General features: G+C 41.4%; 1 protein-coding gene across 7 annotated transcripts in view; it reads right to left on the bottom strand.

Moving 5' to 3' along the window:
- LOC102076199 (RNA-binding Raly-like protein) overlaps window positions 1-6,786 on the bottom strand; it is a 73,623-nt gene extending 66,837 nt beyond the window's left edge. For 2 of the 7 annotated variants that reach the window (XM_025908983.1, XM_025908980.1), the window contains exon 1: window positions 6,653-6,786. In XM_025908983.1, the coding sequence (XP_025764768.1) occupies window positions 6,653-6,689 (37 nt within the window). In that variant the 5' untranslated portion in view covers window positions 6,690-6,786. The remainder of the gene's footprint in view (window positions 1-6,652) is intronic. The other 5 variants (XM_025908978.1, XM_025908979.1, XM_025908982.1 and 2 more) reach the window with 4 other exon arrangements.
- Window positions 6,787-14,069: the final 7,283 nt, after the last annotated feature.

The raw sequence follows: 14,069 nt of genomic DNA on the forward strand, positions 1-14,069 counted from the left end.
CCCAACTCATCGCAAGACATGGCGAGCCTTTTTCAGATGGAGACCTCATGAAACACGGCCTCGTTAAAGTCACCGAAATAATGTGCCCGGAAACAGTGCAGGACTTCAACAACGTCAGCGTGTCCAGAAATACAGTTGTGCCACGCACTGAAGACTGTCAGCCAACATTAAACTGCAACTGTCTGATAAAGCTGTGCTTTTGATTTTTACTCCATCGCATGCGATCCGAGCACCGATGCCACAGATGCCGCACAGCTGCTAATTTTTTTTGCGGGGAGTGGACGAGAGCACGAGCAAAAAATATATTCCACAGTACCCGTGTGTTAATGTGCAGGTACACATGCTTCAAATATCAATAATGCGCATCAATTCTGTCACTACCCTGCTTTTGCGCACCACTTTCTTATATGCGTTTTTCTTGTTAACACACAGAGTACACACCGCTGTGCACAGCGCACGCACACGCAAAGTCAGCTGATCTCATCTGATGCAGATTTGCTCCTTGATCAAGTGACATTTGTCCAGATTTTTGCACGAGTGGCGTAAAATCAGCACCGCGGCTGGATGGGCCGATTTACATACCCAGCGCAGCTGATACTCACCAGAATAATTTACTAAAATTATATGCACTCCTGTTATTCAGTCCAGTTCAGTCTGTTAATGTTGATAACAGTTTCAAATGAACGTTAATAGGTGTGTTGCTAAGCCTAAGAACTTAAATAACAAACTTGAAATGTCCCCGTCCCATTTTCCCCTTTATTGTTTTTTCTCTGTGCTGTAAATCTTCTGTCCAAGAAATCTGCTGCTGTTCTGAGAATGAGCTACCAAAGCTTTTTCTGAATAAATTAATAAAGATCCATTTATGGAAAGCTGTGATGAAGGCAGTTTTGTCTTTAATTATATTCAACAATATAACATATTTGACCACTTTTAAATGATTTTTCTAACTTTAATACAGTACAGTTAAGGTTATATACCTAATTTCTAGTAAGTGGCCCAGCCCCTCCTATATTTTTATGTATGTGGCCCTCAGTGAAAAAAGTTTGGACACCCCTGCCCTAAGCTATCACTGTGTTGAGAAATCAGACTGTTTTATATGAACAACGACAGTAACGTGCAGGCAGCTTGGCTCATGCTAACTGCTAACTGAAGCTTATCTTTCCATGATTAATTGCTGTTGTCATGACAATTAACTAAAGACACCTAAGTGTGAATCTAGTCTAAATTGTTAGATGCAAGATATTAATTGTTGAGATTTTTCAAACTAAACTGAAGAGGTGGTCAGCTCGACCAACATTAGCATACATGGAGCTACGCCATTGTTTCTATGCCATTGTCAAGCTTTTTTTCTATAATTGCTGTATTTTTGTAAAGTATCTTTCTTCCAAAGTATTCCGTTGGGTTTCTGTCTGTCCTCTTTCCTTCAGATTTGAACCATTCAGGCACCATTTGGGTTTTGTAATTGAAAGCTGAGAGCAGACTGTCTCTCCATGACCTCCATCAGCGCTCCATATTCGGCTCCGAGGACCCCCCGCATGTCAAACCATGTTTGGCGGGACAGCAGGTGGCCCGTCGCCTCCCTTCATCCCTCTCTCCCTGCTCGTATCGCTGACAGTCTGCGGCAGGGTTGTTTATTGCTGGCACGCCGGATGCAGCTTGTAGGACATTAGTCTTTTAGTGCGAGGTTTATGAGTGCCGTCACTCACCATCTGTTAACTGCCGGGGTGCCTTTAATCGTTCCCGCCACCAGAGATCGATAAGGCTGCCAGGTCGCCACAGTGCCTGCAGCGCGCTGAACGGGTGACTGAGTGATTACTGCTGTTTCATTGCTTATATTGCATTGCATTGTTTGGCCGGCACATAAGCTTTATAGGGTGGAGACAGAGAAGAAGAGGAGAAATGCGAGACGAGGGATAGAAGAGAGCGATGACAAGATAATTTCACACCCTCGTGGTTATTGGTTTTCAGGGACGAGCTTTTCAGAGTTTGGCAGGAAATCCAGAGCAGAGCAGAGGGCGGGTGCTGGCGTTTGGATGAGGCCAATAAGGCTGCTTCTTTCTGTCTGTCTGTCTAAGTTTTTGAAGAACTGTCAGAGAGCGTCCGTTCGCTCTGCGGTGATGATGATGGTCTGTCCGCCTCCATCAGATTCATGAAAAACACAACATTCATCAAAATAGCAACAGCAAAAAGGGCTGTCAAAAATGTATACTAGGCTAACTAACACCAACATTTTCTGTGGAATGTAGATGGCTGCTTCAGCAGTTAAAACAGTTTATGAGCCTTTATCAGCAGAATACCTGTATCTGCATTTTGCACTGATGAAACAACTGGCCACTTGTATTGCACTCAACATTAATCAGAAGCTTGTGTGTTGCTTTTAAAACAGTCTGAGACGAAACACAACTTAATACTTTTTATTAAATGCTCCGAACTTAGTAATAAAAGGTTTTAATATAATTCTAAGAGAATAAAATGAGGATTAGAGACATAATTTTTGGTGAGGAGAAGCTCATAAAATTACTTTTTAAAGTTGGAATGAAATTCACATCTTTGAACTCTTGGGATCAATAGCCACTTTTGACTAGTATTATTAATAATACTATTATTTTACTCATTTTCACTCACTTTGTGTTTATACATCTGTCTGCATTTAATGATTATTTATTCTTAATCTCTGGTTCTCTTCCACAGCATGCCTGCTGCAGCTGTTTGGGGGCAAGGGAAGCCAGATGTTTCTTCCTGTTAAAAGGCCGTTCTTCCCTTCCACTGCCAAAGTGCTTGCTCATGGGGGGGTCATCTGATTGTTGGGGTTTTCTCTATTTTCTCTGTATAATTTTGGGATCCTTAGCTTACAATGTAAATGTAACAAATTTCCCACATGTGGAACTAATAAAGGTTAACATATCTTAAAGCACCTTGAGGCAACTGTTGTTGTGATTTGGTTTTATATAAATAAAATTGAAACTGTTTCTGCTAAGCCTTAAAACTTTACTCATCAGGTCAAATCAAGTCTTTAAAGGGGACCTATTGCTTCTGGTTGTTTCCTGTCATATATCTCGTGTTCCAGTGTTGTTTTCTTCTTTGTCTTTCGATTGCTGCCAGAGCCGATCATCTGTCTCTATCTCATCCTATCCCTAGCATCCTCCTCTGCGTCACCACCCTCTACATGTACTCCTTCACTGCATCCATAAATCTTCTCTGTGGTCCTCCTCATCCATTGTCCAACACTTCTACTGTCCCTCCTCTCCAACTTTGTCTCGAAACCGCTCAACCTCAGCTGATGTACTCATTTTTAATCTTGTCCATCCTGATCACTCCCAGTGAAGATCTTAACATCTCCAGCTTGAAAACTGTCTTTCTCCAAGCCATATATCCTAGTAGATCTCACTAACATCTTGTAAAACTACAAGATGGCTGTTCATATTAAATATGACCAATGAGGTCAGTGTATGTAGAGTGATCTCTCTGAGTTAAAAGCTCGGGCTGCAGACTGGTATTTTATTTTATTATTGACTCTGGGACGTCACAAAAAGGGGAAGTACCTAATATGGTCATCTCAGGGGCAGAGCTTTGGCTCTGAGTAGAGAGACTCCACCCACCAAATGTCCAAGCCTTTAATCTGCAAGGGTCAGCCAATCATAAGAATTAAAGAGAGGTACCCCAGGATGCAATGGTTGCAGGTCTTTCATGTCTCTCAGATACTTTTTTATTTCACACGAATTTAAATCACACCAAGAGCATTTCAAAAGTGGCGTGTTTAGTCTGCACGGGGTCTTTTTTTTGTGACTTGATGAAACTTCTGTTCATATTTTTAGTGACTGGAAGTGAAGAGCCTCTTCTGCCTGCACCAAGGCCCAACATAAAGAAGAAGTGTGAATCCAGTGAAGCAACTCATGTTTTAGGACAAAAAACTGAGCTGGTTTTTTGGTTTTAGTTGACCTCATCTGTGGATGCACCCACTGCAAAAATATAACCCAGGGTAAAAATAGGGTAAAAAATGTGAAATATATCAAACTTGAGATAGTTTCATATTTTCAGAGTATTTAGTTTTTCACACCTTTCAAGCCACTGGAAGAAGATGAACTGATTTCAAATAGAAGTAAATCAATTTATGTAACTGTTATCCGTCATAAAGATGGCAGTTTATGAGAGATTAGGAAAATATGGTGGGAATGGCTGACACATACCAAGCTGACTTTGATGTTTAGTGTAATCTGTGTGATCATATACAGTGTTGAATTGCTGACTATTCCGCGGTATATTGCTATCGTACTGCCACATGAATTACCTTAAAGTGACAATATGCGTACATTACTGTCTACATACATTAGAAAAACATCCTAATTCTATATGTGACAGACAAACACAGCCGTCAGCGCCCATCTGTCAGCTCCTTAATGTCTTCAAGGAAGAAATAAAACAGGAGCTTCTCATCCACAGCGTCAGTCTGGATGATCGGTGTGCCGATTACAGATCCATTCAGTTTCCTGTTGCAGTGATCTCCTCATCTCCTCTGCATCCTGCTTTCATTAGTTTGTGACTTTATGTCTCTGATGTTCATCCTGCTGCACTAAAAATTCAGTGTCACAGCTCAGGTTTTCAGAAAATGGTTGACGTCTTAAAATCATTTATCAAAACCGAAAAAAAGTCACATTGTTGTCATGTTCTCCACCCTGTGTTAAACTTAAACAAACTTCATGTGTCCTGACTTTTGCGTTATTTTGGATTTTTTTGATTTAATGCCTTCAGCATCTGTTTAAAAAGGTTACTGAGTCCCAAATATTTTAGAGATGATCACAGCCTCTTCAGCCACATTCACACCACTTTTACAAACTGTGACACTGATCTGTGAGTGTGGATGGTGAGGATGTTACATGTTTTTCAAGGATGAATCAACACAACCATGAGCTTAACTATCGTTAATTAGTTTTGAGTCGCAAGGGGAGACAGCTTGATTGGATCTGTTATGATTAGATGAGTGTTTAACAAAGAAAAGGACCTCAGAGTCACTGCCCCTGTGCTGCTGTAGCGAGAGCTTTGTTCTTTTTGCTGGAAAGAAGTCAGAAAAACAGAGACTCAAAAGGGACCCACAAGGACCAGACAGAGGCGCAGCTCCACCAGAATGAACTGTTGTTTTAGCCCACTCTCACTCTCAGGGTGTTGCGACCTTTTGCTTATGTAAAAACTGCTGGCATCTCCAAATAAAGCACCAACATGCATGGTTAATGCTGCAAAGGAGAACATTTTAACCCAAACCGTGACCATTTCCTGAATCTAACCAGGTAGTTTTCAGGTCTTAAACCTAGCCAAAAGTCAGATTATAAAAGAAAGTTTGATTTAAACCTTCTCAATATAAATGAACCTGTTATCTCTGAGTGGGTGTGTCAGAGCAGAAACACCAAAGGATGCCTTACCTGTGAGTCAGAGACACCAGAGACATCTGACAGAACAACAGAATCTGAGGTCCTGAGATCAGAACATGTTGGTCATTTTCATGTCTTTTTGTGTCTCTTCTAAGGTGAATGTGAATAGTATTTGGTATATTTTAGACTCACACAAACACTTTGAGTACCATCGGGAGGTATTTGAGTTTGTTTTCTTCGACATGTGGACAACAAGAGGCTCAGACAAGCTGAGATTCATCACTGCTGTGCCGCCTTTAGTCATACCAATCCTTAAAGATTATGATGCTTACATGAAAAATGTTATTTTTTACAAAAAACTGTTATTACTTTCCATGTTCACGTTATTTTAACAGTAACCTAGTTTCTGTCTGTGCTGTGTCTAAAACGTTCTGCACCAACAAAGCATGTTCAGAAGCTGAAATCAGCTGCAGACTGTATCCACAATACTTCTTGAATAAGTTCACATGTGCACAAAAAACACATCCTGGCTTAAAAAAGCTATAAATGGCTGATTCCTGATTTTGAGAAACAGCACTGTGTTTCTGAATGCTGTCTAACACCTGCACAGACACCGATTCAGACAAGTGATGTGACAGCATCTCACTTTAGAGCGATGAAGAGGCACAATTTAGTCTTTCAGTGAAGAATGAGATCAAGCACACATATTTCATGTCCATCAACACACTCACAGATGAATGAAATACACGCTGAGACCACTTTTCCTCATGTAAATGGACTGGTTTTTACATGTCACTTTTCTACTCGAGCACTCAAAGCACTTTTATACAACATGTCACATTCACTGCTTCACACACACATTCATTCAAGCATTTTTTCTCTATGTCTAAGTGCTTTATTTCTATCTATCATTCACACACATTCACACTCCAATGAACGCATCAGAAGCAACTCAGGTTTCAGTATCTTGCCCAAGGATACTTTAACATGGAAACTGAAGCAGACAGGAATCAAACCGTCAACCTTCCGATCAGTAGATGACCTGCTAAACCTCCTGAGCCACATCTAAAGCTCTTTCAGCCCACTCCTCACATCAGTGTAAAGGGCAAAGCATCTATTTTCAGCCCTGCTCTCGCTCTACGAGTTGTTTCCATCACATGAACACTTGGTCACACCTGAGATGCACACCTGCACATCACTGCACTCCCGGTGAACCCTAACCACATCGTTCTTCACTCTCTCAAAAACACACTCATGTAACTCTGTGTCTGCGTGTGTCTGTTACTTACATCGGTCTTGGTGGCAGCCGCTTGTCAAATGGGTCATAGCAAGAGGAGAAGGAGAAGAGGAGAGAAATAAAACCAGAGTGTGAGAGACTCTATATCCTCCTCCTCAGAGAGAGAGGCTGACTGCTGAGTATGGCAGTGGGCTGTACCACCTAACAGCAGAGGGATGGAGGAGGCAGGACCAAATTATTTGTCTGTGGGAAAGCGGGGAGGAAGAGTGAGTGTGCATGCAAAAGAGAAAGATGTGAAATCACTGCTTCAAGTGTTGTAGAGAAGGACACGCAGAATCAGTGGAAGCCGCCTGGAATGAAATATTATTCAAAGGCACATTTCACTTAACTTGTACTTTAAAGTTTAAGATGTATTTCCATTTGTTGTGTACCTTTTGCTGTAACAGCAGGCAGGTGAGCCTCAGTGTTTGGCTGGTGGAGATGTCACACCACCTAGTGGATGAAAGCAAGGTTGTTGAAGGCTAGCAGAAATTGAAGTGCATGTTTTTTTGCCTGTTAAAGCAAAACCCTCTGTTCTGCAACACTACTGCATTCTGGGAGGAGGTGATCGCAAACCAATAGGGATAATTATTATTTGAGTTTTGTAATTATTCCCCCACATATATAGAGAATGCATTTTCTAGACAGCGCAAATATAATTACACTGAGCCAGTGTGCAGCTGCAGAGCTGTATTAATTACAGTTTGATAGTAAACTGAAAGATTCAATTCAATTTATTTATACAGCACCAAATCACAACATAAGTCACCTCAAGGTGCTTTATATTGTAAGAGAAAAACCCAACAATCAAATGAACCCCTATGAGCAAGCACTTTGGTGACAGTGGGAAGAAAAAACTCCCTTTTAACAGGAAGAAACCTCCGGCAGAACCAGGCTCAGGGAGGGGTGGGGCCATCTGCTGCGACCGGTTGGGGTGAGGGGAGGAAGACGGGATAAAGACATGCTGTAGAAGAGAGCCGGAGATTAATAACAAGTATGATTCAATGCAGAGAGGTCTATCAACACATAGTGGGTGAAAAGAAATACTCAATGCATTATGGAAATCCCCCAGCAGCCTACACCTATTGCAGCATAAGGAAGGGAGGATTCAGGGACTAATAAATGTAACATCACCCATTTTTCAACATCATGTTTTGTGTTTTGGAAACCAGAAGTCACCATTTTAACCTCCAGATGATATCCACATAAAAAGATGTTCCAGAGGTTCCAGGGGCTCCAAGTAGCTGAGGTGAAGCCTTGCAGTTAGCAGCTGGGTCACCATCCACCTGTCAATCAAAGAGGCCACACCCCTAATAATGAAAACTAAGCTGTTTTTTTGTAGCCAGGTTAAAGATGGTTAATTCTGTTGTAAAATTTGGACATTTTAACATGGGAGTCTAGGGGAACCAACTCACTGCTGGAGCTTCAAGTGGAAATTAGAGGAACTGCAGTTTTTGCTTCTTCCAATGTTCTTCTGAATTAATGTTTCAAGCCATAATCCATCTCAGAATTTGATGTCTTTAAATTCCTAACAGGAGGATTTTTATCTAAGAAAAGAATAAATAGGAGATTTAACTCTAATGTGTTGATGAAATCAAAGCCTGCTTCTGTTTCAGCAGCCCTGCTGGCCCAACCCAGCAGTCGCCATCTAACTCATCTTTAATTACAAAATACATTAAATGGTTTCATTTTAATTAAAGCTGTCCTTTCCAATTAAGATATGATGATGAGGAGAGCAGGGCTGTCTCCTGGGTTGCTTTATTTATCTTGGAGTCAGCCTCATGTCAGCAGCTGGCTAACGGCCTCCCCACATGCATTTCAATGAGCAATTACCCATCAGACCACAAGAGGTGTGGGATAACACACAAGAAAGGCTAATTTTATGGGCTAATTTTAAAAATCAAATGCGTTTGTCTGTAGAGAAGCTGCAGATTAAAAAAATCAGTTGGATTGACGCTCAGCTGGAGCAGTTTTATTCATTTTGTAGCTGTGATTCTTGGCCGGAATGGGATGAAGCCCCACTATAGGCTGGAGATGAGTTGCTGTCCCAAGTGGAGGAGTTCAAGTAGCTCAAGGCCGAAGGTTGGCGAAGCAAAAACTTATTCTACGTTCCTACACTCAGCTTTAGACAGAAACTCTGAGCAGTGAATGAAGGAACGAGACACTTTCAGAAACAAGCAGGGGAAATGAGCTCGCTCTGAAGGGTAGCCAGGCTCAGGGTGAGGAGCTCAGGCAATGACGAGGACCTCTGAGCGGAGCTGCTCCTACACTGAAAGGATTCAGTTCAGCTGCTTCTTCATCTGACTAGAATGTCTTCCAGGTGAGGTGTTTCAGGTGTGTTTAAATGGAAGCGAATCAGGGGCAGAATCAGGCAGATGATGTCTCTCAGCTGGCTTTGGAAAACCTCAGTGTTCTGCCAGAAGAGCCGGAGAAGGCAGCCGGGAAAGCCAGAGCTGGGCATTTCTTATAAACTGCTGCTCCTTTGGATAAGCAGCAGAAAATAGATGCATGGATAGATGTGTGAAATTTTCCATCCATCCATCCTGGGTGCACCAGTCTCAATGGATGGATGGATGGGCAAGCCAAAAGATATAATCTTTCCAGCATTTCTGGGACTGCCTTAAGGTCTTCCTTCCAGTAAGAAATACCTGGAACACTTCAATTTAAGTTTTTGTTTTTATTTCATTTAAAGTTTAATTTAATATTTTGCTGTCTAATAACGGCATTTACTGCACTTAATGCCATGAACAGAAAAACCTCAACACAGGAGTTAAACCATCAGCACTGCTGCAATGACAATTCAACTAACTGCTCTATAATGAAGGTCTAATTAATATTTATTTTTTTACACGAGCCAGAGATGCGGTCCATTTTAATCCACCTGTCACTCTACCTGCTGCTAATCTCTCTGCTGAGTGGAGCCAAATAGAAAATATGCAAAATCACACCTGCAAAGCTTTTCTCTCTCTCCCTCTCTCTCACACACACACACACACACACACACACACTGTCAGCATGCAGGAGGGAAATCTGCAACAGAAGATAAAGTATCCAAAAACAAACAAACCCTAAATGCATAAAATGATTGATTCTGCTTACAGAGTTTAGAAATGTCTTAGAAATCTGAAATGTTACAGAAATAAAATGAAATATGCAAAGAGATCATAACATGTAGTCATTTGTGAAGGGTTACACTTCACAGGTATCAATGATGGGCTAGTGTTAGTTTTACAAAAATTGTAAGAAATTCCACCCATAAGTCCCCAGCCATTAACATCCCTCAAATCATTAACAACCCAACTATTTAAGGTTCGTTTAGTTTAAGTTCAATCCTGTTTAAAGAAGTTTTGCTTGTTTGGAGCTCCCGTAATGGAAAAACTGCAATGCTAATTGAATCAATGAGAAGTCATTTGCGAGCTAATATTATCCGGTTTTTGAAAATGTACCTATTTAGATTTGTGGAAAACAAAAGCCATTACCAACCTCTGGTAGATTGATGGGACCTGGTGGATGTCAAACAAACTTACTCCACCATTCATGTAAAAATTTAAAAAAGAAAAGTTGGTGGGGCTGGTTAGAAAGACTTTGTTTCTTTTCACGGCACAATGTTTTATGAGTTGACATTTAACTACAAAAATGGCAAAAAGAAACTATGTGTTTGGATTCCTTGATTAGTGTATGTCTTCTGGGCTGGATTCCCCACTGATTCATCTGAAGGCCACTGTGACAGTCATCGTGTGGGTCAACACTTCTGGAGTTTAATCACCACTTTGGCACTGTTGGGTTTACCATATCTTATGTGTTGAAACTCAAATAAGGAGCCTAGAAGCTAAATTTTGATTTACAGTCCCAACTTTAGGGGGTAAAAACAGAGCTGTCCTCCTCTGTGCATCACAGCAAATATAACTAATCTTAAATGTAATGTGACTGTGTCACAGTCTATGAGTAATGTTTGCATCTGAAGAAGAGAGAGCAAAATTGAGTTCACAGTCTGTAACTTGTGTCCATTTAGTTCTCACTCATCCAAGTCATGCCAGCCTTATGGACTTGAAATGAAGGAAGTTGGACTCCTTGTTCGTGAAGATGTGAAGGTTTGAAGACATTGCCTAATCCAGTGGTCCCCAATCCCCGGGCCACGGACCGGTCCGTGAGTCGTTTGGTACCGGGCCGCGAGTTGGTTTTCAAGGTTTTTATCGTTAACTTGGTTTCCCTGGGTCTTTTCCCGTGTTGTAGTTGTTTTTCTTACTTTGAAAGAAATATTACGCGTTACCATAGCGACCAGAGAGCATTAAGGGGAGAGAGGAGGATGTTACTCTCAATATTGTTGGCGCATTTCAGGTGGACCCTGCTAATAAAGTTGCACAATTAGACAGTGAATTCACGTTTAATTTTATATTTACAAAATACCACAGTTTCCGTCTTGTTCATATCATTTTATTTTGTTGTATTTATCCACGACACCTTAAAGGCCGATCCATGAAAATATTGTCTGACATTAAACCGGTCCGTGGCGCAACAAAGATTGTGGACCGCTGGTCTAATCCCATCAATTTCTTTTGACCTTTCTGAGGAGGAACTTCCAAAATCCCAGTGCACTTCAGACCCAGCAACACCCTGGGATGAAACACCCAAACACAAGCTGAACAATGTAGTGCAGTAAGTAGTACTCAGACATTTGCAAAGGAGAAACCAAACAACCACTCCACAAGCACGTGGCACAACATAGGAGATCCACCTCAGCAGGACAAGACCCGGCTCTGCATCTGCACCTATCCTGACCCATGTGACCTCAATAATTCACATGATGTCAGGGTAATATTTAACGTCTTGGTCCATGTGATCTTTAACGACTCACATCATTACAGGATGGATCAAGACCCTCAGGACCATCTCCAAATGCACAGCCCAGCCTAGAAGCTAAATACCTGGACTCTCCATCAGTTTTTAAAATGGAACCCTTCAGGTCTTGGTACCAGGTAGCTTCATTTCAAACACATAAAAACAATCTGTAGCCTCAAACCAAAAACAATTCTCAATCACATTCCCTCATTTGAAGTGTTTTTGCATCTTACTCTTTTAGTCATCCACATTTGTAAACTCATTTCATGTGTGAATTTATGTTTATATAATTCACCACTGTTTCCTGTCTTGGGCAGGACACACTTGGAAAGCAGATGTCAAAACTCATATAATCCTGGTTAAACACAATTTATTTCCATGGAGTCCCTGCAAGCTGTATTAGAAAATTACAGGCCAGAAACTGACTGGTTGCAATATGTATCCAGAAACAATAAGGAAACAACAGCAAAAACCTCAAACAAACATCAGAAACACAGAAAACCACCCGTCAGTTTGCTTCTGCCTGAAAAGACAAACGTAAGTAAATCATCTTTGTTTTCAGAACTCTCAGTTCTCATGTGGTTTGGATCAAAGCTTCAAGCTATAATCAGCAACTTTGCCAAAGTAAATTATCATTTTCCAAAGTGCGGTGGTGCCACATGTTTGTGAGGAGACCTGAATTCTTTGGTTTTCTGAAAAGACTCAAGCTCCACCTGGTGGACACCAACCAACATCCATAATTTGTCAAGCCAGACTGCTTGTTCCTCTTGTTTTAGCTGTTCCAGTTAAGGGTTACCACATTGGATCATCTGCCTCCATCTCACTCCATCTGTACCATCATCCTCTGTCACACCAACCCTCCATATATCCTCCTTCAAAACATGCATCAATCTTCTCTGTGGTCTTCTTCTCCTCCTTCTGCACGGCAGATTGTCCTCCACCAGCCTCACAGACTTCTCTGCCACTCCCGACTTCCTGACGGAGCACCACATCTTTCTTGGCACCCAATAATATGCTTTCTAGATCCGCAAAGACAGTGACGCTCCTTCTGACATTCTCTATACATCTCCATCAACACTCGCAATGCAAACATGACATCTGTAGCGCTCTTTCTCAGCACGAAGCCATACTGCTGCTCACTGATCATCACTTTCACTTTACTTTCACTTTCCCTTTATTTCTAAAGCACTTTAAAAACAACATAACAGCTGACCACAGTGCTGTACAAAAATAAAAAATAGGGGAATGAAAATAAAACAACAATCAGTACAAGTACATAAAAAGGGTAAGACGTTTAAGACAAATGACAACTCACACTGGGTTAAAAGCCAAGAAGAAAAGATGGGTTTTTAAATGAGTTTTAAAAACAGAAAGGGATGGAGCAACTTGTTCCACATTTTGGAAGCCAAAACTGCAAAGGATCTGTCTCCTCGGGATTTATAAAATGTCTTTCGGACAGTTAAAAGCACCTGGTTAGCTGATCTAAGAATGTGACGGCATGTAAGGGTGGAGCAGCTCAGACAAATAAGAAAGGGCAAGACCATTAAGAAAATCAGTATGAGTACACTTCTACATTCCTCGGACATCCTCTCGTACTCCAAGGTTGTTTTAAACAATCTGGTCAAATAGATCATTTCCCTCTCTCCTAGATATCTCCAATAATCCACAGGTATGTCATATGGATCAGCTAACTTTCCACTCTTTATCCTCTCCATAGCCGCCCTCATTTCTTTTTGTTACTAACCCTCTGCAGTTCCTGATTCTCTAACTGTCCTCCACCCATCTTCCTCTCTCTAACTTTCTTCTCTTCTCTCGTTAGCACATTTCTGTCTCTATCATCAACCACCCTAACCTGCTGCCCATGCTTTCCTCAGTCTTTCTTCACTGTGCACATCACCTCCCAGTACTCCTGTCTACTTTCTTTGAATCCCTGACTATCCTGCTCTTTCTCTGCTAACTTCTTCCTAAGTGATCCTGTATGTCCTCAGTCCAAAACCAAGTCTCCTTGTCCCCTTTCCTCTGTCCTAAGGAGACATCAAACACCTTCTTTGCAGTTTCCCTCATCACGACAGCCATTCTTATCCAGCCATCTAGCAATTCTTCCCCACCACCCAGAGCCTGTATCAACTAATACACAACACCTCCTTATCACCTGTTCCCTTCAGCTACATGTCCAATGAAGTCTGCTCCAATATCCAGTATCAGTCAGCTCTCTCCCTCAGCTGTCTCTCTGCTCATAGACCCTACATCAAGTCTCTAGTCTCACTTCTACACTTTCCTGCTCTCTCACTGCCTCCTAACATGCCTTCCCCCTCTCCTCTTCCTTTGTCTTCTTCCAACAGTAGCTCAGTTTTCATTGGCACAAGCACAAGATTTTATCCTGGATGCCTTTCCTGATGCAAACCTCTCCATTTATTCGGGCTTGGGACTGACACTAGGAGTACACTGGCTTGTACCCCACCCCCCACCCAATCCTGGGTATTTTTTGTTAATCCAGACTTAAAAGCCTGAGTTAATATTACTGTATTATTAAGATAATTTTTTTAAAAATCCAGTGATAATCATATATTTAAAAAAAGTTCAAGTGTGAT

Source organism: Oreochromis niloticus, linkage group LG7, assembly GCF_001858045.2.
Source record: "Oreochromis niloticus isolate F11D_XX linkage group LG7, O_niloticus_UMD_NMBU, whole genome shotgun sequence".
Lineage (NCBI taxonomy): Eukaryota > Metazoa > Chordata > Actinopteri > Cichliformes > Cichlidae > Oreochromis > Oreochromis niloticus.